The sequence below is a fragment of the Rhipicephalus sanguineus genome, chromosome 2, assembly GCF_013339695.2.
Source record: "Rhipicephalus sanguineus isolate Rsan-2018 chromosome 2, BIME_Rsan_1.4, whole genome shotgun sequence".
NCBI classification, from domain to species: domain Eukaryota; kingdom Metazoa; phylum Arthropoda; class Arachnida; order Ixodida; family Ixodidae; genus Rhipicephalus; species Rhipicephalus sanguineus.
In genome coordinates, this window is record NC_051177.1 from 50,848,128 (window position 1) to 50,873,557 (window position 25,430).

The window sequence follows — 25,430 nt, forward strand, 5'->3', positions numbered from 1 at the left end:
TTACATTAACAGACCTGCTTAAGTCCTGTGCGACATTTTTTTGTATCTTTCTTTAAATCAACGCTGCACACGCCTTTGGAGTGCCACTTACGTCCCATTTCTATCTGGACGCTGTTTCCATCGACCATGTTCTTTCTAACGCGGTCCAACGTTGCTAGTGCACGGTTACGCTAGCAACCTATTTAAGATACAGATGGTCAGAAATGATTCCGTTAAAGCGGACACAAATCATGCAGTCCACTGGCTGCCAGTATCACGAAAATATGTCTTCGGTCCGACTTTCCTAGTGGTTTATTTTTTTAACCCTTTTGACTTCTGTTGACCTCCAATGCATGTTACCATGTCTGAGAGGTGCACGGTACACGACTCGTAGCCCTTCAGCGCATGTCAGTTAAGAAGGCCATGGTGAAATAGTAGTGCATGATCCTTGCAAACTGCGTGTACCGTCACAACTAAGTGTGCCGCGCAGCCTAAGCTGAAAAGAAGCGGTATTTCTAGAGCTCTCTTCGTGCGACTGCGGCAAGTACATTTGCAAGGTACCCACTCCGCCATAAATTACTTGGCGAAGTAGGAAGGTACCCACTATGTCATTATTCATCATTTTGCGAAGTAGCGAGGTACCCACTACACGTCTGTTCGACAATACACTCACTTTCGTAGTTGCACACTTCGTTAATGTGGCTGATGATTACGAAGAATTATGGCTGAGGCCTTTGTAATGGGAGGAAAGCTTTCAACCAACCACTCAATACGCAGTTCACTTTGTGTAACGCCTGCTGTGTTACTCTTTTGCCACGCAATATTACATCTGCTAGATTCGACGCCCGACACGAAGCCTTTTTGGGTGTTTTTGCGGTGAAGTATCAAGCATCGGCGTTGGTCTGTGAGCTTCGTGATCTGTTCAACGAAATGAGAAGTGCTGGAGCACCGAGGGGCAAGCGATGAAATGATTTGTGTATTAGATATATTGAAACAGTTAAAAGTGCGTAAGTAGATCCAGCCAGCCTTACGCATGCTGGTGTGCGATGTGTGGCACATGTGTATATAACGCATTAACATTGCAAAAAAGAAAAAAAAATCGGTGTGGGTCTGTGGTAGAATACTCGAATGCCACGCAGGTTGCCTGGGTTCAAATCCCGCAAGAACCTTGGTTTTTTTTTTTAACACGAAAGTGTTCTCTGCAGGGGTCCATCAAGACTTCAGTGACGTATTTCCGTCACGGAAATGTTGTCGAAAAAATTTACACGACCAGATGGCAAAGAAAAAATGGTTCAGTTTACGAGCATCGAACCCACGACCGCTTGGTCCGCAACAACAGATGCCGGGCGCGCTATCCACTGAGCCCCGGTTAAAGACTCTAGAGCCTTTACAAACGCGCCTTTTATATCTACCACTCTCTTGGTCGGCGGGGTGGTGTTGCCCTCTGGGAGCGGTAAGGTAAAGTAATTCGTCATTACTATGGCCTCCGCGATTAGCACCTGTAACGCATTACACGTCCGTCCCATTCGGCGCGTCTTCAATAGAAGTTCAATTTTGTCAATGCCTTAACACACCGCGAGGGGGCGACATTAGCCCAAACGTCGTAAAAGCCTCGGCCTCGCTCATAGCATCACGCTAATCCAAACCAAAAATAGCTCTGCGACGCGCGTCTGCCTCACCTGGCTGTAACACCGCGTTCCCCGCTCAAGCGTTCCCCCCGAGAAAAGTCGCGGCCGGGCTATCGGGGCGGCGCGCCGCGCTTTACGTTTCCCTCTAGTCCGGCCGTGGTGTTCAATCACATTTTAACATGCCGCGGGATGGCGACCAAGTTCTGCGTCCAATATGCGACGCTCTTCTGGCTATCACACCTCGTTCTCTGATTACGCTTTCACCGTTAGCTACTACAGCTACCACAAGGGTTTGTTTATTCATTTAACATGGACATTAGTCGCCGGGATGGCGATGTACCACCAATCATAAAAGTGGGTGCATACACGTTAAACGATGCCATTAGCTGCCAGACATCAATATATATTGTGCAAATTCTCTTATATGAATGTACAGTAAACATTCAGTTACTTCTGTAAGGGCAAGCTTACTTTCGTGTTATTTCGATTCCTATGACGGAGGGATCAAATATGGTTTTTTTATTCACGTTCCGCGTGAGAGCTGTTACGGACACCGGCGGTGGCGGACAACAGCGCCACCAAGATCGGCGATCGTTGTGAGCTCTTAATGGCTTATGCTGTAATAGGAATGGGAGAACGGGGTGCACAGAAACTGTCCTCGAGTGAGCATACCTCAACCCGAAACACACACAGGGAAACGAGGCTTATTTGGGAATGACAGTTGCTGTGAGAGAAAGGAGGCGCAGGGAAGGAGGAAGAAGTCGTTGTATAACGAGCATATCCAGGGACTGCAGTTCCCGCGATATCTGCTTCATTGTCGTAATGCATGGCACACCTACCTCTCCCTGCGAAGGTCCCAAATGTAAGTGAAATCGCTGAACCAACCGCGCTATTGTTAAATTGAGTGCCATGAGAGCCATGCGCATCCCTACGCAATAGCGTGGACCAATGCCGAATGCCTGGTATGCCACCTTGCGGAAGTTGCCTTCATTTTCTGGAGCAAATCTGTCATGGAAGAAGAACAAGAAAGATGAGCAGGGGAACAATGCAGTAAGAACAGCAGCGATGCAAGCAGCAGTTTTATACTGTGAACTTTGAGCATTTAGACCCACCCGTTGTCTCATTTGCCTCCTATATTGTCTCATGCTGTTGTCCACGATAAAGCTTACCCTATGGCCGTCTAACTCCAAGTTGTGTTAAACATTACTTCCAGTAAGTTCTCAGTAAAATTCAGTGCAGCACGTTACGGTCCACTACACTACAGGGCAATGCTGTTCCGAAAAGTACAAACGCCTCACACACCTTTAAGCATATTACACCAGCATTCGAAGACTTTCTTCTAGTCTTGTGCCGTCGGGTGGCGAGATGGGTACTTAAAGTGTGCCTGAACTGAGAAAGCATCGCCGATGACAACATTCTATTCGCGTCGAGTTGAGCGTTATCCGAAGGTTGTAGGTTCGGTCTCTACCTGCGGCAACTCGATTTTTCGTCCAATATAACTTCAGTCCATTTCTGTCATTATTACTACACTCCAGTTAAAGACTGCAAATGTTGTCCTCCATGCCTACCTGAGCTTCAGTGTCTGTTGGTTTCATTAGATTGTGTCTAACAACGAAACGAGCCCTTTATCCGTTCCCTTCTTTTCGTTAAAGTATAGATAGCGTTTCAATCTCTCTTGAAATTAATAGACAAAACCCGCACGGTCACAGATAAGGGTCGACGCTTCTTACCTTTCCGGATTGAAGTTTAGTGGGTCAGGCCAGTAACGTTCGTCCCTATGGATGTGTAGCGTCGGAGACAGGAAACACGTACCCGCCTTGTAATGAACGCCATTGTACTCAAAGTCATTGACAGCCTTCCGCGAAGTGAACCTGCGCAGCCGAAATCATGAAGGCGAAAGAGTCGTGTGCGACAACATGTCAACTGCCAGTATCGTGAACGCAAGAAACGTATACGGCGTTAACTTCGGTTAACTTGGATTTAAGTTACATATTGTTAGCGCACGGGGAAGAATTAGACTGAAAACGGGCAGATACAAGAAGTGGGTGAGAAACATATTTCATAGCCTTCTATGTAACTCAATGGTAAATGAAAATTAACTTCACTAATGGAGTCGCCGTGATTTTCGGTAACAAAAACAAGCCGGTAAATTTCGCTCACAATGCAAATGGTAGATCATTTTCCCGTCTTAGTGACTTCAAACAAACAAAACGCAATGAAATTCCTCTGTGGACATTATGATGGTAGATTTTCAACATCATGTTGACATCTTATCATTGCCCACTTTGGAACACAGGCACACACGTGAATGTATAATATTGTTAATTGCACAAGATCGTTCACACGCCATCCGGTGTTCAGGCACCCTTCTATTTTATATCCTCTAGCGCACGTGACACTAGACAAGCTCACAGATTAAATTTTCAGGACACACATTCAGGATACACATTCGCTGCTCTAAATTTTCATTTTTTTTTTCATTCACAGTTGAAATTTGGAACAACTTCGATGGTTCACTTCGTGTATTGCCTTATGAAGAGTTCGTTGAACAACTACCTAACCATATCACATTTTAATCTGTTTTGTAGAATCTTAGCGCTTTTTTTTTGTTTGTACTGAAATCTCTACCCACTCCTGATATTTCTCGCAAATCGAGACAGCAGTATTTGTAAATAACATAAAGAATGCGCTGAAATAAAATACGCGTGAAATAAAAGTGCAACACAAGGGCCTTCCGCTGGTCCTCTTGTCTTACGTTCATTATTCTGAAACAGCGCAAGTGACGGTAGGGGAGTGCTGAAACAGAGAACACAGTGCGCTGCATGTCTGTTTCAGTTTTTCTTTTATTCTCTTATTCAAGGATTTCCCCGCATTGCCCGAAGGCGATATAGCAGAGGGGTTACAGGAGCGAAAAAAGCAAAGAAACAAACCTTCACTCGTGCTCGTGCAGCACACTTGCTCTTCACACAGCTGATTCCACTGCGCATTAATTTTGACAAAGGAAGGATTTGCAGACAAGTTCGTCCTAGTACGGTACTCACGTATATTAATATGATGGTCATTACGCCTACAAACGTAGTGCGGTTGTTTAGGATAGCTTTAGCTACTAATTCCAGTCTTGCTATTATATATGAAAACAAAAAACTTCAGTCTCAACTTTTTTCTGTCGAGAGGAAAGCCGTTCCCTATCGAATTCATCTTTCATTTCACTCCGCCCAACTTTCACTCCGCCCATACCGTCCCAAGACGAACCTGTCAGCTCGGTTTGCTATTTGTTCGATTTCTTTTTTCTTTTTTTTTGCGCGATGTCCCAGACAACGCAGGCGTATCATCTTGTCGTTTGCGCTCTTTAGCAATAATGAAAGTGCAACTTTGTTCGATTTCTGCACAAAAGGCGCACAGTTCGAGAAATGGGAAATATAAGGAGAAGTTGCTCTTTTATTTTCACAGAGTAGGCGAAATTGCACGAGGTGATGTTTGCGTGCTGTCACGTACACGCGCGCGCTCAAAATTAATTCCTTACATTTAGCTTGCATTTTAGCAAGCAATTTCCTGCTGTCACGTTGAGGCCGCACGATTTATTTGTTTTGAACGCGTTGGGAACGTTCTACCTGCGTAAAACTTTGTCGTGACTTCTGTAAAATACTCACGTGAGTACTGGTGGGTACAACCGTAGAGCCTCGTTGACGACTTGACTCAGGTACGGCAGCTTCCTTGTCACAGTTTCATAGTCCAACTCTTCCTGTATAAATCAAACTTTCGTAAATATCACGGAAGAAGCGCAATGATTCTGCAAAAAAAAAAAAAAAGAAATCGGCAGATCCCACGTACCATGGGAATCGGTGTCATGCGAAGCATGGGTGGGAACGTGACTGTGGCATAATTTTTCACATTGAGCAAAACATGACGGAATGACGCTAGAAAAATGTGCAAACGGTATACGCACACATATGTTAAAGAATCGCACATGTGTTATATAACCAGTTGTTTACAGTTGCGTAACGATGCCAACACCAACATGGGTGTTACCAACACCAGACGCGGTAAGCTGATATGTAGTGCTTATATTCTTCAATACTGGATAGCGCAAAATCGAACAGGACAAAGAAAGAACACAGATGAACAGGACAGGCGCTTCTCGCAACTAAGCTTTATTCAGAAAAAAAATCTCTAGATATATAGAATGCCCAGTGGCACGCGCAGGTGCACTGCATGTACGTAACAATCACAGTTGCAGTTGTTACATTTATGTTTGTACTTGTCCGTTATGACGGACAACGCACGCACGTTTCACGAACTCTTGTGCATGGATGGAAGGGGTTCTTGACAGTTCTTGACCAAGGTCGTCATCACCGTGATCAGTGAGCACCAGCAGCTGGACAGGATTTGTTACCGAATCCGTTCGTTATCGCGGCTACGAGGGGTGTAAGTATAGTGAAGTGCAAGGTATAGTACAGCTGGTGGAAATCGTGGATGCCTCTTACAAAGAAATGATCTATCATGCCTCCTGTCCTGGACCTGGAAACGAGGTCTTGTGTGCCCTGTTCACATCCAAGCTGTCTTTCATGCAGTGTAAGAAGCAGGCGTTGTTGGGTTTTGATAAATCAATGTTGAAGTCATCGGTAATGACGAGGGGCATGGTCCCCTCGGCAGAGTTATTGTAGGAAGCATTGACCCCGGTTTTTGCGTGTTCTGTCACTTTCATTGCGTCTGCCGCGGTGGTGTAGCGGTTACGGTGCTCGGCTGATGAGCCGAAGGTCGCGGGTTCGATCCCGGCCGCGGCGGTTGCATTTCGATGGAGGCGAAATAATAAATGCCTGTGTAGTGTGCCGTGTCAGTGCACGTTAAAGAACTCTGGTTACAGATTGGCTAAAGAACACTGGAACCATGGTGACGGAGCCCTCCACTACGGCGCCTGTCATAATGATATCTTGGTTTTGGGATGCAAAACCCCAACAATTCTTATTATTACCACTTTCCTCGCGTGTCAATGTGTATGTTCGCGGTTACTGTGTTGATTGAGACTCTGTATCACCTGTGGCACATACCCGCATAACATGAAGTCTGGTATGCGGGTATGTGTCACACGTGACTGAGAGAAAGGGTTTCATCACGTACGCGACAGGTATTTTGCGTTATCCATGCCATGACCACTGAATCATGTTCTTCATGCACTAAATTCTCTGCTATGCGAGTTTTGGTATATTATAACCTATGGAGACGACCAGGAGAGCGCCCAGACGTAGGCGGCTAGATAGATAGATAGATAGATAGATAGATAGATAGAAACGGTCAAAGTACCTGAGTGCTAAGAAATGCTTCGCATTTAAAAACGCATTCCTTATGCGACCAATTCTAGAGACATAGCAACTGTAGAGCTCCACTTTCGAGTTGCAGTCTCGAGTTATGTGCTGCACTTTCTAACGGTTGCACCCGGCTGCGTACGCTCAATCTGGTAGATAAATCAATTCGATGCGGAGCAAGAGAGGATGGTGCACACATGCACTGCTCTTAACATGTTTGTACTTGTTCAGTCTCTTAACACTGCTTCTTTCTGTTGTCGTGAACCAAGGAAACCGGAAGTAACTTCTTGCCAAGCATGCCTATTGACACACAAATATTCGTAGTCAGTGACAACTTAATTAAAGTGTGTGTATGCGCCAGTAGGGCAAAAAAAAAAGATTTTGTGTAGATGCAACAGCCAACCACCATAGATGTTGACAGAGGCAGTTTCTTGCAACTTGGCGTTTTCAGAAAAGTATTTTTTGGAGAACAGGGGAACAAAAGCGCCAGTGCAGTATGGTTTTGTAGTTGGAGGTAGGTAGGTAGGTAGGTAGGTAGGTAGGTAGGTAGGTAGGTAGGTAGGTAGGTAGGTAGGTAGGTAGGTAGGTAGGTAGGTAGGTAGGTAGGTAGGTAGGTAGGTAGGTAGGTAGGTAGGTAGGTAGGTAGGTAGGTAGGTAGGTAGGTAGGTAGGTAGGTAGGTAGGTAGGTAGGTAGGTAGGTAACGTTCTTGACGATGACAGTGATGGTGCAATGGCGGTAAAGTTGCTGCAGTGACTCAAAAAGAGCAAAGGCACTATATGTATACTCGCCGTGCTAGAAAGGGCAGCATCGACTTCTCTCCGGACTCTGTCTTGAACTTCTTGATGCTTCGCCAAGAGGTATGTTACGTAACTTAAAGACGTAGACGTTGTGTCATACCTGTGAATAGTCGATACAGCCCGGTCTGAGGTACACACAGAGTGAATATTTATACCTACTTTCTTAAACACTGTTTTCAATTGGGCGACCACGTTCGTTAACCGCGTGTTCAATGTCATGACGACCTCTAGTCGCACCCTTGCGGCGAAACTGCTACTTTTAACAGTGATCGCTCTCTCTACATCCTCTTCTTTATCTTCGCCCTCTTCTGCTTAGTTCCCAGAACACGTGCGCCGATTTCTGCGGCGTGGCCTGTAATAACCCTGATGGGTGAAAGAATGAATACGGAGAGAAAGAAACAAAGAGAGGGAGAAATATACATAAAGAAAGACAAAGTGACAAATTCTCGCCGCGAAAAAAATTCTTGACGGGCCGGGATTCGAACCCGCGTACCTTCGATCAGAAGTCGAGCATCCTAAATCGGCTATCCAGGCACGCTAGCCTAGTATAACCTTGTATAGTATAGCGTAGCAGGGCAGTGGGAAAGCGAAGTGAGCGTGAGGAGGAGAGACGTGATGGCGAGGTGAAGGAAAAGGAGGAGGGGAGAGAGTAAAGCATAGAATAGAAAGAATGAGAAAGAGAGAGAAAGAAAGGGAGGAAGAGAAAGAATCAAAGAGAGCGAGAGAAAGAAATATAGTGAAAGATAAAAGAGAGAGAGAGAAAAGCATCGAAACAAGGATGAAGCAAGCGAGAAATAGAGGGAGAGAGAGAGAAAGAAATGTATCAGAGAAGAAGAAAGATAGAAAGAGCAAGAAATAGAGATTAGTAGAAATAAACAGAAGAAAAAGACATAGAAAATACAGAGAGAAGAAGAAAGAAATTGAGAAAGATAGAAAATTTGCAAAGTTTAGCAAAACAGTAAATGTCAGGGCTACCTAGGTGCCCCTCAGCTATGCTGTCTCTTTAGCATTGCGCCTTCAGTGCAGGCTGCGCTAATTTCTTTCTTAAGGGAATCACAGTCAGTATAGGTTAGGTTGATGATTTTAAAATAACTGTAATTTGTAGCAGTGACAAAAAATTTGCAAAGGCCGAATAGGACTGCTTACCCTGCGATGAACAGTATGCAAGCATTTGTAAGAACTTCATCCTTCGTCAGCACACGGCTTTTGGGAACGTTCGCTGTGGAATTCAACAGAAAATAAGTTATGAGGAGAAGGCTCATGCCATGCTTTTAAAGCCATTCGTTGCACCAAATATGGGCATTATCTTAGGCCTAATTACGTTACTAACATCTTTCTTCCAGAAGGAGGCTGAAAGGTAGCCAGTGTGAAATTTTACTTCTCTGGGGTAGAATTATTTGCTTGTGTTGATTGATGTTAGGAATAGTAATGAAGACTGTTGCTCGAAAGCTTGCTTACAGTGAACACTTCTCTTCTATGGTGTGTGCGTGATGCGGTCAATGTCGACTTTCTGCCCGATAGGTATGATGCTGCTTCGTCCGCATCTCTTTGTCCTAACACTTCAATTCATTATCATCAGCCTATCACATGCCTATTACATGACGAAGCTAGGCCTCTCCCAATAATGTCCGATGTGCGCTGTTTTGCTCAAACATTTCAATTTATTCTATTCGTGAGCATATTGATTATATGCATAGTGCAGCCTTACCATGTGCCTGGCCATTTTCTGATGCGTCGTTATCAGTATGACAGTCATCTTCTTCATATTCTGCATCGAGTAGGCCCTGAAGCATGTCAGGCTTCCGGAACTGATAGGAAAATTGAAGCGGTTGTGTTGTACTTTGATGAGAATTACGCCAGGCCTTGTCCTATACAAGCTGGTAAGGACTAAATGAACAATTTTAATGAAATGGCTTATATTGTTCTACACGCAAATGCGCTATGATGGTCGTGGTTATGGTTCCCGACTGTGGACTCGAAGGTCACGGGATCGAATCCCGGCCGCAGCGACCGCATTTAGATGGAGGCAACGTGCTAGAAAGGCCCGTTACTTACACTTAGGTGCACGTTAAAGAACCCCGGGTGAGGTGGTCGAAATTTCGGGAGTCCTCCAGTACGGCGTCTCTCCTATCGTAGTTTTGTGACGTAAAACCTCAATTATATATTATAATTAGTTTCTGCAACTGCTGCTGTGATTGGTGTCTGCAGTCATCTTAAAATGTTTGCGGCTACAGGAAAAGTAATAAGGCAGCGGGCAAATAACGCATTTCCCTTACTTTTGAGGACATTTGGACATATTTCTTGCAACAGCCTGTAAATTGCGCTAACCACCCACATTAAAAAAACATTGCTCATTTCTGACGTGCTTATGCAACGGAACCCATTGATCGTAGTCGCGTGTTATAAACGTCAGCGTTTTCAGGAAGACCCACCTCTGGGTTTTTTCTTCTGAGGTCGATCACTTTCGTCGCCTCTTTAGCCATGGCCATCGTCCGCGTAGGCACCCAGAAGCACGTTGATCCAGTACAGGGGCTTTGCGAATGCACCCAATGTAGATGTGCTCTCTGTGGCGAAATATGAAACATAGAAAATTCACGAGCAAACGTCTTCAGGTGGGGTAACCGCGTAATTAGCAATTTCGAGAAATAATTGTTGTCGCACAATTTTGAGCCCTTCCGACAGTGCGCAGATTATACAATACAATTTTTCTCATTTTTTCAATCTTAAAGTGCCCCTAAACCACCCAGAGGTCGAAATTCAATTGTGGTGTTGCTGTAGCGCACGAGTCTTCAACGAACAAGTAGCCACGAGAATTTTTCGAAAGGGTGCTGTAATAACGGAGTTACACGCGCTTGATGATGCAAAAGAGGCCCTTGCTTGTTTAGCTCTTTCCTTCGCTATGCTCTGTTCGCCGGCTAGTCCCTCCTTCTAGCCGAGTGCTCCTCCTCGCCATGCGAGGAGGAAGAGCGGCGAGCGGCCTTACCTGCGAGAAGACAGACAGGTTGTTGTTATGGATGACATGACCAGATGCTAATGATGACGTCACGACCGACGCTGAGGATACCAAAAGCGCGGAGAGGAAAAGGTATTTTTTTTCTTGGAATCTGTGGTGCGTCTGAGGTTCGTAGCACTGCCGCGTTTGGCATTGTTGATTGTGACAACATTCTGAACTTCATTAGCGAGTTTACTTGAAATGTTAAAAATTATCAGGGGTGCTTTAAGGGCCCTTTATTGCCGTTTTCTTTAATTTTATTGCGATAGTAATTATATGGACAGTCTCGGCTGGAAAATGTCCGCCCCCGTCGCCGTCATGCACCGTATATGTATAAGTATGTATATATATATAAAAGCCCCGAAGGAAAATAATTCAGAAGAATGCTTCCGAAGCGCGGAATCGAACCAGGGGCCTCTTGCTTCGCAGCGAATGGCGCTAGCCACTACGCCACGGAACGCAGGTCCTCCGCATAGCTAACGGCGAGCGTTATATACACACCCTTTGCCGCTGGACGGACTCAGAGATGGCCGACGCTCATAAGCGTTTCTTCATTACCAGCGAGATGGCGCTAGGAGCGCGACGAGCGTAGTGTGCCTCGATGTGTGCGCCACAAAACGCGCATCAAGGCACCCTAGACGAGCGCATTTAAAAGTCGTCGGCGAGCTCGCTCGCTTCTTCTTATATTTGCGCAAGGAGAACCTTGGCCTTCCGCTGTCTGCTCGCGCGGTTTTCTCGTGGTGAGGGCAAGAGGGATGTTTCAAGCTTTAACCGTGATGTCCGCGCTCATGTTACGGAGCGCCGCTAAACGACGCCGCTAAACGAACAAACAGAAGATGAGCGCGAACTATCAAGTGTCACAGCTCGACACTTCAAGTACGCTAGTTTCCTTCGCTGCTTCGGCCGCCTTTGTAACAGGAGCGCTGTTCAAACTAAGAGTATCCATTGGCGAGCCTCGCTTCGTATAGCATTAGTTTCTTGCTATCGCATTCATTGCTTCGCCCTTGCGGCGAAACTGTGATTTTTTGAATATATAATTGAAATTGTAATTGCGCAAATGCAGTAAAGGTAACCGACCGCCCGGCCGCCTGTATGAAAGAACCTTATGTTTAAGGAAAGAGGGTGGGCTTAGGGTAAAGCTTTTTTACCGGCTTCACACACTTTTGCAGCTACTGCCTTGCTGCTGTTGGCATAAGGAAGTGTGCGTACAATTTCAGTCACTTTATATGTGCCACTCACTTGGTCATGAGCCCTTGTTCCGACGACAAAAACAACAATAGCAACAAACCTTTACTATGGTTCAAGCAAAGCGTCGCTCATCATTTATCAACAGTCTACGCGTTGCGCCGGCTGTTTTTATTTCACTCAAGAAAGTGAATGCGCGTTAAAAGCAGGAACATGGTTAGGGCAACAAGAATAATACCTGAGATGATACATGAGTGAATTATGAAAACCACGGAAATACGCAGCGTGTAAATAAATACATGCGATGATGCCAGAATGAAATGTGTGACTGGAGCAACTATTCGGACCCCCTTATGTAATTGCCTTTCAACGTACAGCTTGGCACCGAGTTAGCGTACGAATACTAACAGTCAAAGCTCGATATAACGAATATGGTATAATGAATTAACGGTTATAACAAAGGTAACTGGAGAATAGTCTTGCCATAGATACACTGCTAGGAGCCTACGTTTATAACAAATTTTTGTATATAACTAAGCTATTTTCGCGTCAGATGGACTTCGTACGTGATAACAATGTTTAACGTCTTTCACTTACGGCAAATGATGTGGAACGGTCCCTTCATAGCACTCCGAAGTATAACCTTTGTGGCAGCTGCGAAAGCGTTTTCGGGTCCTCTCTGGAAACTGTAGTCGAAGCCGAACGCAGCACGACCCACGTAGTCCATGGTTAGCCTTTGGTAGAGCTCAAAGACGTTTACTTCACGGCCCATGTCAGCATGCTCTCCGGCGATGTCTAGGTAGATATCCGCACCTTTCTTCAGATCTGCCATCATCTAATGAGATTTGAGCAATTTTAGACGAAGCGCAAAATGGTGCCTGATAGAGATAACTTATGCTGTTTACTCCAGCTGACGGGAGCAGAGAAATTGAACGTTAATGGGGTCCTGAACGACCTCTCGTGCTTGGTGAAAAACGCTTATAGCGGAAAAGCAGGCGCTGGTGTGAACAGCTCAGTCAGCTGTTGCACGTGAGCGCGGCAAGGAGAGTTCACAAGCGAAGCTCGAAGTTTCCCCTTTCTCAAGCGCCCTCTTCATACAGAGGTCCGTACTCAAGCTCTTTGGAGGGCTGTCATACAGCACGTCTTTCGCCACATACGCAAGAGATTTCTGCTATTGGTCGGTAGCTGTGTGATGAAGTGTAGTGACGCGGTGGTTTCGGTGAAGTGCGGTGGCCTCGTGTGTAGTGTAAGACGCGTTCGTGCGGCGAAGACAAGACAACGGCATCAGCGCGAAATGTCATGCCTTAAACCAGGGCCCGCCAAAGGAAGATAATAGTCGCGGGAAAAAGCATGGTCGAAGGCCAAAAGAAAACCAATGGGAAGAGGGCATGGATGAGAAGAGAACAAAAAGAAGAAACGTTCGGGACACAGTAATTGCAGTATTTATTTGATATATTACCTATTGTTTCCTTTTTATTTACTTTTTTATAATTCAACATTGTTCAATTATCTTCTCAGTTTTAAACTACGAATTCTTGACCAATCCCCCGAGTGGGTATGTGTCATAATGTTGACGGCACAAACAAACAAACAAAAATCAATCAAACAAACAAACAAACGAACGAACGAGTGAGTCGAGGGCAGAAGGCGTTGGAGATTCTGGAGCGGCGATTGCTGGTGTCGCGTGACCGTGATGTCGGGTTCCGGACACGAACGTGATAGGTCCGACAAGGCCAGGACATTTCAGCTGTTCCCAGTATACTCGAAGGTACGTGGCCTCGATGAGTTCCGGCTGTGATGGTCCCAGGTCTTGTCTTCGCTCCTCGGGCCACGATTCCGGATCTAAACCACCCGTGGAAAGCGGGACTTCTGGGTGGATTTCCCTGCTGGGAAGGAGCCATTGTGACGGTTCGAGTGGAGACTAGGAGCGGCCACAGTTTACATCGGGCTTCGACGTGGAGGCAGGCACGTTACATCGGCTTCGACTGTAACCTCGTCAGCGTCCGTCGCCTCGTCTGCGAAGCTTGCCATCATTGAAACCACTGGTGACTGTTTCCCTTTACAAGCTTTATAGCGGGACGTCGTGAGACTAAACGTAGTTTGTTACTTAAGGCAGACTTTGTAGTTTATAATTCTTTCGTTTTTTTTCTCGTTTTGTCTTAAAGTTTCCTACATTTCTTGTTTCCGTTAAGACCGGCTTCGTATTTTCTTCTACGAAGGCTCTGTCTCAGAGCGAGAACATAGAGTATTCTAAAGCTACATGACAAGCTGCATGACGCGCTTCTTGCCACGGGGTGCGGCCAGGTGCTGGGTGCCCCTCCCTTTAATGGCGGGCGCCGCGTTCTATAGTAAGGCTATCCATTGACTCCTTTAGCATCCGACCTGGCGTAGCTCAACGAAACGCTGGCGTAAGGCGACTGTCACTGCAGCGAGTGAAGCGACCTTCGTCAACGCCAACACAGCAGAATAGAGCCGTCAGCTGATCCCTGTGAAGATAGCACTCACGCGACGCGTGCGAGTCAAAGTACGCAGTTTCTGATGGAGCCACGCCTGGAACACCGATGAGTCTTTCTCACGACGGACAGTCAGCGCGTTTCCTCTCCGCTTTCGACTCGCACATAGAACGTAAGGCGCGCGGGGTGATCTTATCGCACCTTGGACATTACACGGAACCTCACGGCGATGCCTGCGATGACGGCGAAAATGCGACGGCAGTGTAAATATAATTGCTATTGCACTAAAAGTATACAATACGTTGAATTGCAACTCCACGAAGAGTGAGCCAAATGGTATGTATGTTGGGGCTCAACTGTCGATAGCCAAGCAACAGAATTAGCATATAACGATTTTCGCCAGAGGTAGCATGCACCTTACCTGCTTCAACTTTGCGGGTGTAAAGCCGGAAGCCACGGATCGCCGTATCCTTCTCCATCGACTGCCTTCGGCGTAGATTATAGCGTTACGCAATAACGGATGTTTTTGATCCATCACCAACTCATCCTGCAAACATATGTGGTTGCTAACATCAAGCCCTCGATCACTTTCTTGTGACACTAAGCAGTATTATTAGCATGATCGTACCTATTCTTTGAATAAGCGTTTCGTTCTATACTAAAGTGTGATACATTTTTACGTCTTCCGTAGTAATAAAAATGCGCTTACGATATGTTCTTCACTGCAACGGCAGAAACAGGTCTTGGCCCGCAGCACTTTCAAGACGGTGAACATGCTTAGTCTTATTTTAAGGATTTCAAACCGCAGGGTAGGGCTGAGGGAAAGTAATCTCCTTCGGCTCTACTACGTGTTCCTCATGAGCAATATTAATTACGTCGTATCATCTCTAAATTGGTCTAAACGCGAGGAGGATAAACTCGACACTTAATGCGGGAAAGTATCAAAAGGGTGCTAGGACTCCCCATGAGTACCGGCACAGACAGGCTCATGAGCCAGGGCATGCAAAACACCCTCTCGGAGGTGATTGAGGCACAGCAACTAGCTCAGGTCGCGCGACTCTCTTCCACCAAGGCTGGGCAGCATCTCCCACAGTCGCTTGGATGCTATCATACGGGCAGTGCGGAACAGATCTTTTATCACAAACAATGAAGGGTACATACGAGGTGGAGTCCTTCTCGCGTAACGTCCATCCGCAGTACAATGTTGGCCGGCAAAGGGCACGGGCCAAGTCTCTGCTTGACTTCGTAGCTAAATCCCTGGGAAAGGTGGCTTTCGTCGATGCGGTGCAGTATGACCACTCCGACAGCTTTGCGGCCGTGGTTGTTGATCATCGCGGTCGCGTACTCAACTCAGTTTACGTTAGGAAGGTGTCTGCCTCCGTAGCAGAGCAGGTTGCGATCGCTCTAGCGATGAAGGACCCTTCGCGTCCTGAGATATTCACTGACTCCATGGCTGCCGTCCGGGCATTCTCTTCGGGGGTGGCTCAAGAGAGGCTGCCGCTATTGTCATTTAGAGGGGTGTAGTAGGCTTTCACCCAATTACATAGTTCCCGGCCCTCATAGCTCAGGGCTTCATCCAACACTTTCCAACGTCAACGAACTTGCCCATAACTGTGCGCGAGAAATCACGTGCCGCGGTGGTCTGGGCGTGTTCCCGGAGAGCTTCAGAGATCCACTTGGCACCTTCCACGAAGTTCCGTCTCACTATCAACTGCCAAGGCGGAGATACCACCCCCGCATTCCAAGCTTACTAGGCCGTAGTCGTCGGCTCTCCGGATGCTGCAGGCAGGTTCCTTCCCGTCTCGTAGCCCGTTTAGTCACTTTGCTGAAGGCGTAAATCGAGGATGCCCTAGCTGTGGGGTAGATAACTGCACACTGGCTCATTTGCTCTAGCAGTGCTCGGCGTTACTTAGCGCAAATTTCCGCACAGAACAGGACTGGGAGAGGGCTCTTAAAAGCTGCAAGCTCTCAGTCCAGCTGTCGGCAGACCAGGAGGCCTGAGAACGGGCGGAGGGCCACGTTCTTCCAGTACCGGCGTGGGCGCGGCCAAAAAAACGCCACGCCTGTGCTGAAACCGCAGCACAGTCACAGCGAAAGCTGGAAGAGCGGCGTTTCTAGAGCCCGTTGTAAGCTCTCTTGGGGCTACTAATACAAGTAGACTAGCAGGGTACCCACTACGCCATAAATCACAATTTTCGTGGAGTTGGGAAGCACCTAGTAAGCAATTATTCGTCATTCTGCGGAGAAGCGAGGCACCATCTACACGTCTGTAAGGCGTGTGCATTTTGTGACGCGACGACTGATGACGATGAAGAAATATGGCTGAGCCCTTTGTAATGGGTTCGAAGCTTTAAACGGCCCACCAGTTATGTAATTTGCATTGGGTGACGCCCGGTCGCTATTTCCCTCTCCCGTCATGCTGTATAACATACGTTGACGTGGGAGAGAGAGGGGGGGGCGAAGAACGTTACTGAGACCCCGAGGAAATTGATCATGCGCTTATGGGCTTCCTTGGCACCCAAGTATATTAACTCTATGAATCAATACATGTGCACTTTCGAGGAACCCACTACGCTATAAATCATTGTAATTTTTTAGAAGTAGGGAAGCAGGCACTATGCTATTCTTCGTCATTCTACGGAGAGCCGCGGTACCTGCTAAACGCATGTAAGGCATTATGCGCACTTTGTTGATGCTGTGCCTGATGACGATGAAGAATTATGGCGGAGCCCTTTGTAATGGGCTGGAAGCATTCAACAACCTACTCGTTGCGCAATTCGCATTGCGTGACGTCTGGTTACAGAATTTGGATTGTGCGACGCTTGGTGCTTATTTCACTCTTATACCACGCTTTATTGCATATGTTAATGTGGTTTCTTCCCGACATGAAGCCTGTATAGGACCTTTTTGCAAAGCAGTTTCAAGCACCGGCATGGCTTAGAGGTTGAATGCTGGTCTTCCACGCAGAGGGTACAGGTTCGAACCTCGTTCCATCCTGGATTTTTTTCTTATTTTTTTTTTTATTTCGAGCGATAGTGGTTACGGACACCGGCAGTGGCGGCGGCGGACAACTACGGTGCCAAAAACGGCCGCTGAAATGATCTCAAAACAGCTTTCGCTGTAAAACTGCGGCGGACCCACCTTATCATATGTGAAGCTCCGCAGGGTTGCTTTGTGTGCGTACAGGCAACCAACCGACCGATCGACCGACCGACCAAAACACTGGCTGGCTGGATGAATACTAACCAGTGAAGAGATAAATAGGTTCGCGTTTTTTCTTCAGTGAATGTTCTTAACTCCGCAGACGATACAAATATTAACGTAGGATCACTAATAAAACCAGGGTTCGGTTCACTTGATGCACGTATAATTTCTAAGTAATAGTCAATTGAAAACAATCTTCTTCGTATCGAACGTATGAACAACATTGTGCCGGCGTTAGCCACTAATAGTTCGTTTTTTTTAATGTTTTATGAACGTAATACCTACCCCGCGAGCCGTGAAGTTTTGAAAGTTGCGAACAAAGATATATTCCAAGAAGTCCAATTCTCTTGTCACTATAAAGGGTACATCTCCGTCGTAAAATCTGCAATTGGTAAAAGATGCGCTTATTGTCTTGAAGGACATAACCAAATAAGCAGCATGCGCACTCAGAACCTGGTGTTAAGTTGCGCTCTGTACATGTGAAAAAACCCGTGACAGCCACGACATCGACGAAACGCTATGAATAAGACTCTTTCAAAGCCCGTTTCCGAGCGCGAACTTACTTGAATACGCAAAATTGGCGAAACAAGTGTGTGTGGGCTCTAAATTATTCGATATCAGTCAGCCTATATATGTCCAGGATACAAAGAAAAAAATTTTTGACACCATTGTCCAGAGAAATATTTCACGCCATTGCACGTCTTGGAAAATGAGTATGCTTAAGGGCCGCTAATTGTTTTTAAGGGCTAGCGCTTCAACTAAAAAAAAGAATTCTAAGCCACTTAGCTACGCCCGTGCTCCTGTTCATAGAATGAGGTACATGTTAAAGAAACTGAGGCAGCTATATTTCATTCGGCGCTGTTCATCACCTCTCTGTCGAAGTCATTACAATGCTGCTTATGGGTACAACACGCCATTTATAAGGGAGAAAAATTATTCAAGGCAAGGAAATGGAGTGTGCTTCATTGTCGTGGCCGTATGCGTTTACCTACTTTCTTGTTTCTTGGCCATAGCTCAAAGACAATGTTTATAACAATTTTTTACCATGAATACTTACCAATTTGCTCAGCTCTCAATATTCTCATCTTTATAACCCACCGACTGCAATGTTAGTGACCAAAATCGCCAGGGGTAGGGGATCTATTGAACACTATATGCACGTTAGTCTTTACACACTTGGGTTATTTGGTTTAAATTGGTGTCATGTAATCAATTTGTTGATAGTCCCAATTTACAGCCCACGATTACAAAGGGAAGTAGGAAGGGATATTGACAGCCACCCGTTCATAGCCCGAAGTCACAAGAAAATTCATGCGGATTTCAATGTCACAAAGGGAAACACTAAAGGCTTAACGATGAGGGGTCTTGTTTTTTTGTTTCTTCTCTGCATATGCGGGTCTTACCCAAAGGTGTCGCCGTACTTTTCCAACCACTTGCCAATGACCTTGTAATGATGCTGCAGGAAACACAGACTTGAAATGCAATAAACTTGAAGCGTAAAAGAAAAATAAAGGGAACAGTAACGAACTGACAGATATGAACAGGCTGCTCCTCTTTTGGGATGACAACTAGGCCACTTTGAAATCTTCCTCAATGTGCAATTCAATCACCGATGTCATGTGTCTGTAGCATTTACGAAGCGAAAGTTGTATGTCGTTCTGTCAAACATGACACTCAAATACCTAGCATCAACATCGAAAAACGTGTGCTAAGAAACATGTTTCGTGAAAATTACTAGATTTCTTGAGCTTCACGCTGAGCTCATGTTGTACTCTGTTCGCACTCAGCTGTATGTTATGAACGCCCCTGACAAGCTCCTAACATCATGATAAAATGAATTAGTAGTAACGTGTGCTTCAAGATGGCGTGAGCAGCGGGAGGTAGATAATTTACTTTTTTCTTGAGTCATCGTCGTGCTATTGAAAAAGACATGCCACGTTCTCCAACGTGCTCTACTGACTGATGAATTATATACTTTGCGCGGCACGAGCAATGCTTTGCGTGGTGGATAGGCGAAAAGGCCATTGAACACCACACAAAAGCACACACAGACCTTCGATAAAGAGGTTGCCAAACGGGAACTGTAACGTTGCCTACACAGGGAAGAATAGCACCAGCGAAGCAATAGTTAACGATTTATCTCTTTAGTGGACGATCCTATGCCCAGGAAAACAAACAGCGCACAGAGCACGTTAGCAGCGAACCGAATCGCCGGTTGTCTAAATCTGATCGATGTACACGGGTATACTACGCGCCGGCAATATGTTTTGCACGAGTCATGGCACATTACAGCATGATCGCTGGGCCACGTGTACGTCTCACTATGTAGGCCTCCGTTCGCGTCAATCCCGCAATCTTAATGGACAATGTTCCGCCATAGGATTGACGATCAGTAAAGTTGAAAATTGGGCGAGTTGGTGATAGTTCATGTTTACGTGGGAAGCAGCGCAAATTTGACAAGGCACGAAAAGGAACGAAGAAAGACAGGACGACCGCTGCTCGTTCCTTTTCGTGCCTTGTCAAATTTGCGCTGCTTCCCACGTAAACATGAAGGATTGACGATGTCATTCGAGAAGTTTTCGGTATGTGTCTTGCGCTAAGCGACGCAGCTTTTAGCAGGTGAAAGACTGTTACCGCGAAAGGATCAACAAGTCCACGCGTCAATATCTTCAGAATAGCCGATCTTTGCAGCGTTTACTGATAATAACTCCCTTACGCTAACGTGTACGCCTGCATAGCTCCTTCCTCTTCCCATCATCACCCTTCGTTACTCCTTTTATTCCCCTTTCCCTTTTATTCTGTTCAGAGTAGCAGGCTAGAGCGCACTAGCTCTGGCCGACTTCTCTGCCTTCCAATGAAATATTTCTCTCCCTCTCTGCATAGCTGAACGGCGCATACGTTCTTTGTTTTCAGGATTAGCATCACACTACGAGTACTAGAACAAAATAAAAATAATGATAAAATGAGATGATTATCTTTTTTATTAATCACCAGACTCGCGTCAACCAGACGCAGTCTAAGTTAATTGCAAGCTACATCGATGTTCTGTTCAGCTGCTGATTTCCGGTGATGCCCAGCTACGCTAGTCGATTGACTGATTCGTTGCGTGATTGGGTTGTCATTTTACCAAAAGCGGCGAAGTACAAAGCAGCACTGAAAACTGAAGTGTATCGGCCTTTAATTATATAGTTTATTGTTCGTAATTAAAGGAAATACATATCTGGCATTCTATAGTCAAATGCCAGAGAAATATGCCGTGGAGGCAGTGATATTTTTGTTTCTTCGGATATAGTTATGACCTTCAAGGTTCACGTCAGCTTCCTTATCGCGCCGTGGTCGAAGTAGTAGTGCAGTTTGTAACTCATTTAATACAACTTAGCTCTCCAGGCTCGTAGCGTGTGCTAAAAAGTGTCAGGCTCATTGCTCCAAGTGCAGACGTTCTTTTTGCACCGCGAATGTGATTGGGTCTCATAAAGCTATGGTTTAAGGACTTCTCACCATTTCGTGATACTCGCGGATGTTTCCCCACAGCAGACTGGGTTCAGGACCGGGGATTCCCAAGTTTTCTAAGTAAGAGAAGTGCAGCTGGCGCCATCTGAAAACGAAAGCAAATAAGGTGCGTCCTGCTTAAGAACAAAGAAAGCAAATAACCGAGTCACTTTGAACAGTTTTAGCACTGTCAAATATAAAAAAAGGTTTTTGAAAATAACGAACACCTTAGGTTTATACTGAAGTTCTACTTCTGATCATCATCATCATCATCATCATCATTATCGTCATCATCAGCCTGACTGCGCCCACTGCAGGGCAAAAGCCTCTCTCATGTTCCGCCAATCAACCCTGTCCTGTGCTTGCTGCTGCCACGTTATACTTCTCAATCTCATCTGCCCACGTAACTTTCTGTCTACCCGTCGCTCGTTTGCCTTCTCTTGGAATCCAGTTTGTTACTCCCAATGACGAGTGGTTATCTTGCCTACGCGCCACATGCCCTGCCCATGGCCATTTCTTCTTGATTTCGACTAAGTTGTCCTTAACACCCGTTTGTTCCCTGAACCACTCTGCTCTCTTCTTGTTCCTTAAGGTTAAAAACCTATTATTTCCATTTCCATTAATCACTGCGTCGTCCTCAATTTAAGTTGAACCCTCTTTGCAAGGCTCCAGGTTTCCGCTCCGTATAGGTGTATACGTGCCGGTAAGATGCAGCTATTATATACCTTCATCGTGAGGGATAGCGGTAAACTTCTATTCATGATTTGAAAATGCCTTCCAAATATACTCCGTTCCATTCTTATTTTTCTAGTTACTTGAGTCTCATGGTTCGGCTCCATGGTTACTACCTCTCCTAAGAAGACACTTCCAGTGCGTCGCTACCAAACGCAAAGCGCGGTTTCCTTCCGAGACTGTTGCACATTGCATTAGTTTTCTGCATATTAATTTTTAGACCTACCGTTCGGCTCATGAATTGCAACTCATGATTACTTCTGATTACAATGTTATAAACAGAATTTTAGCGGGTAGGTATATGACATTCCGGTATACGCGAGGGGTTTACGGAATATCACGTTATTATCGACATCGTGTGACAGTTTGGCCAACCACAACAGATGTGCACATTTCTTTGTTTTTACCGAGTGTGTGAGAGGAAACTGGTTTAACAAGGCAACGCATTCGGAATTAGACCGGAATATACAACGGCAGAGAAGTAGAATACGCTAGGTTTCTACAGTAACGATTCTGTGTTTGCCAGGTTCTTCTATGCGCCGCCAGATGGCCTCTGCTATCCGGCCTCTTACGCTTACGGCTACCGTTATCCGGCATTACGCTAACGCAAACTAAAATTCTCAAATGTTATTTACTTGCTTATCATATGAAGCACTCAATCATTAAAGTCGTATATGCTCTGTAGCTACGTGTTGGTAGCTGGCTTCTGGGTCTGAAGAAAGGACGATATCCATCCGAATATTTGTAATAATTTTAGCGATTTCGCTGTAAACTATGCGGATCCTTGAGCGTTTTTCATATTCTCTTCTGCGTCTAAATTTGGTTCAGTACAAAAGTAGATATATTTTCGTGCTCTTTTACTGAACCTAGAACCTAGAACGGATTTATTTTATGATTTCATATTTTCTTTTCCTTTTCTGAAACGAGCATGAGCCGACGATGTATGAGGACTCCAAACTTTCATGGTCTTCTTAAAGTTTAATGAACGATAAAAAAAAAATACTATTACGGCAGCCCCAATCCTTGACTTTGGTAGTGGCAATCGCACGTCGGCATTCGTGTGCCATGGTATATTTCTTGGTTAAACTTTGTGTTTCGCGAGCTGCGCCATGGCGGATCTCCGAGGCCACGTAGAAGGCTGCTTCGTTGAGATGTCCTCCGCCAGGTGCCGCAAAGATCCCAGCTGCTCACAGTCTTTCAGCGATTTTAATCAATTATTTTTCATTAATTATTCTGACAGATAATTGTCCCTCAACTTAGGTAAAGTTATGCTCCAGTGTTACATGTATCCAATATAACTCCTGAACCAGAACCATCGATTTCTATTTTTTGGAAGACTTTTCATGGATATTCTTAAAACCGGAAGTAAGCGATCGACCGGAAGTGCTCGGAAGAGAAATTGGGTGGAGTTCGGTATTCGTGCCTCTAATACTTTGTAGACCTTATTTCTCTCTGGCAGGCGGCGTCGGTGTTGTTACACTGTCACTTCATTTTTATGAGACTATTTGACAAATACATCTGCTTGACAAAGCGGCCTTTCGTAGCACTCTGAACACAAAGAACGCAGGCTTGCGCCAGGCGCCGCAGAGCGCATCAATGGCACTCTGAAATGGAAGCGAAAAACGAAAAAAAAAGAGACAAACAAAGCAGAAAAAATAAAAAGAAATGTGGGGAACAGGCTCGACAGGCAGTCTTTATCCGGATACGTTTATTTGAGCTCAAATTTCTTTCCATGCAGGTGGCCACAGAGCGCCTGTGTACGGGGTCACGAATCGGCGCATGGAATGTTCACATTTAACGGTGTAGCTGTATCCTGATTGATTGTTAAAATCCGTGAGTGTTATTGACGAGAACGACGCCAAGGCTAGTAGGTGCTGCGTCTTAGGGTGCGCAGCTGAAGCACGCCGATTCCGTTCGGTACGGACGATGCAACACGAAATATGTTAAACAACAGACGCGCGTCTCTACCAAGGATTGGAGACATGCTTCTTTGGAACAGCAGTTATCTTGTTCGTGAAATGCCAGCGTATTCTATTGAAATCTTTTTCGTCCATGCACAAGGCTGTGTGTTTTGATATTGCTGCTATCGCGTCGCGCCAAATTCCAGCACTATAGTTGCTAGTGGGATAACAAGGGTAACATGTCGACCTGTAGCAGATACTAGAGACACGATAAAGCGTAATGCTACATCAATGTTACATCGATCGAAGTTTAATGCTATATCGATTCGGATCATGTGCAACCAACAAGCCCAGCTTTCTGCACTTTTGGACTACATCAAGCTTTATCCTTGTTATGTAGTAGCATATGTCGGGGAACTAACTCAGGAGACAACTAACTCAGACTCTCGGGCACATACGGAGCCGTGAATCTTAGTCTGAGTAAGCCCGGATGGGTAATCTAGTCTGTATGAGTCCCATTGAGAAGAATTTTAGTGAGTCTGTGTATGAGTGAGCCCTAAGCGCAAAATATATTTCTTGAGTGAGTCAGAGTAAGGTCCACTCTTCTTGCCGACCTGTGGTCCTATCTACTCCTCTTCAGCATTACAATGAGCCTTACGTCGGCCCACGTTATAATTACGTCTCACACAAACGTCAACGCACTATCGTTCACACGTTAGTTGAACATTTAGTAATCTGAGGCGTATGTTACCGACAAGGGGCGCCTTGACCTCACGCCCCCTCAACCCTCATCCACACACTCTTTCATGGGAAGTTCTTGATAAAATATGTCGTGTGCGCCGTGTCATTGAATAAGAATGTCCTTACTGAATTAATGATAACTCGTATTTGAGCCGTATTTCCGGCAAATCTGCATTATGAAAGCGCTAGTTTCCACTTTTCCAACTGTTCGCATGGCATTGCAGTTTGCCGCAAAGAAAAGTCGGTGTACCACAATGCTATGCTGACATCAAACGCTCCATAGAATTTGTGCAGCTGCAGGATTCCGGTCACGGGAGTCAGGGACGGTTATTTTTAACCATGCAATGGTAAAACGCCTCACTTTCAAAATTTCACAAGACTCCCAGAAACGTCAAGTGTACTGCAGTTAGTAAGTGTAGCGTGAAAATAATGACCTTACCTGAAAATCGCAACCAGGAAAATACCAATCAAGACGAGCGCGCCGACTAAAGGGAGCATCGCTGCGTCCGAGGCCCGCAATGTTGGCCGAACGCTTCTAGCGAGAATACCGAACGTACAAAACGCTCATCGCCGGCAAAATGAACGACTACATTCGCCCTGTTTTGGGTCTATGGGGGGGGGGGGGGTAGGAGAGGGTAATCACGAAGGCTCTCAGTGCCTTACGGGGGACGATACGGTAGGCGGACGGCCCGCCTACCGTATCACTGCGCGTTTAACGCGCACTGTCTGGATCTTCAAAGAGAGAGCAGTGGCTGCAGCAACAAGCTTCTGAGCTGAAGGCGCTGTTCGTGCAGCTATTAAACTGGGGCCGAATTTACAAAGGTTCTCTTTCGTAACTTCTCCCTGCCATTGCTAGCCGGCTTCGCTGATGCATTGTGCATTATCAGGATTGGTTAAAATTACTTCTTACGAACATTTTTAGCGTAAGGCGTTCTGTGAGTATACGGGCCGTGAGACCAGGAAATCTAATAAAATCCTGAGGATTTCGCTCACTGCTAAACGTGTCGTGCTTCATGCTTTTCAGC

The 25,430-nt window shown here is 45.7% G+C and overlaps 2 protein-coding genes and 1 long non-coding RNA gene across 4 annotated transcripts in view; all 3 read right to left on the reverse strand.

The window, feature by feature from the left end:
- Positions 1–2,127: 2,127 nt before the first annotated feature.
- LOC119382932 (cytochrome P450 3A14-like) overlaps positions 2,128–25,430 on the reverse strand; it is a 39,143-nt gene continuing 15,840 nt past the window's right edge. The window contains exons 3-5 of the mRNA XM_049412829.1: positions 5,258–5,349; positions 3,338–3,478; positions 2,128–2,612 (exon numbers count right to left, since the gene is read on the reverse strand). Coding sequence (XP_049268786.1) covers positions 2,312–2,612; positions 3,338–3,478; positions 5,258–5,349 — 534 coding nt within the window. The 3' untranslated portion in view covers positions 2,128–2,311. The remainder of the gene's footprint in view (positions 2,613–3,337; positions 3,479–5,257; positions 5,350–25,430) is intronic.
- LOC125757139 (uncharacterized) lies at positions 9,423–12,737 on the reverse strand. 2 transcript variants are annotated; one of them, XR_007415076.1, is made up of 3 exons: positions 12,483–12,737; positions 10,141–10,272; positions 9,423–9,516 (listed from the first exon to the last, which is right to left on the reverse strand). XR_007415076.1 is itself a non-coding variant. In XM_049412349.1 (2 exons), the coding sequence occupies exons 1-2, from the start codon at positions 12,718–12,720 to the stop codon at positions 10,184–10,186; spliced, it is 327 nt and encodes a 108-aa protein (XP_049268306.1). In that variant the 5' UTR covers positions 12,721–12,737; the 3' UTR covers positions 10,108–10,183. The 2 variants fall into 2 exon arrangements, 1 of the variants encoding a protein (XP_049268306.1); XM_049412349.1 differs by lacking the exon at positions 9,423–9,516 and having other exon boundaries at positions 10,108–10,272.
- On the reverse strand, positions 17,816–21,642 carry LOC119382934 (uncharacterized). The gene is made up of 3 exons (XR_005181584.2): positions 21,041–21,642; positions 18,946–18,998; positions 17,816–17,924 (listed from the first exon to the last, which is right to left on the reverse strand). It is a non-coding gene; the product is annotated as an uncharacterized LOC119382934 (long non-coding RNA).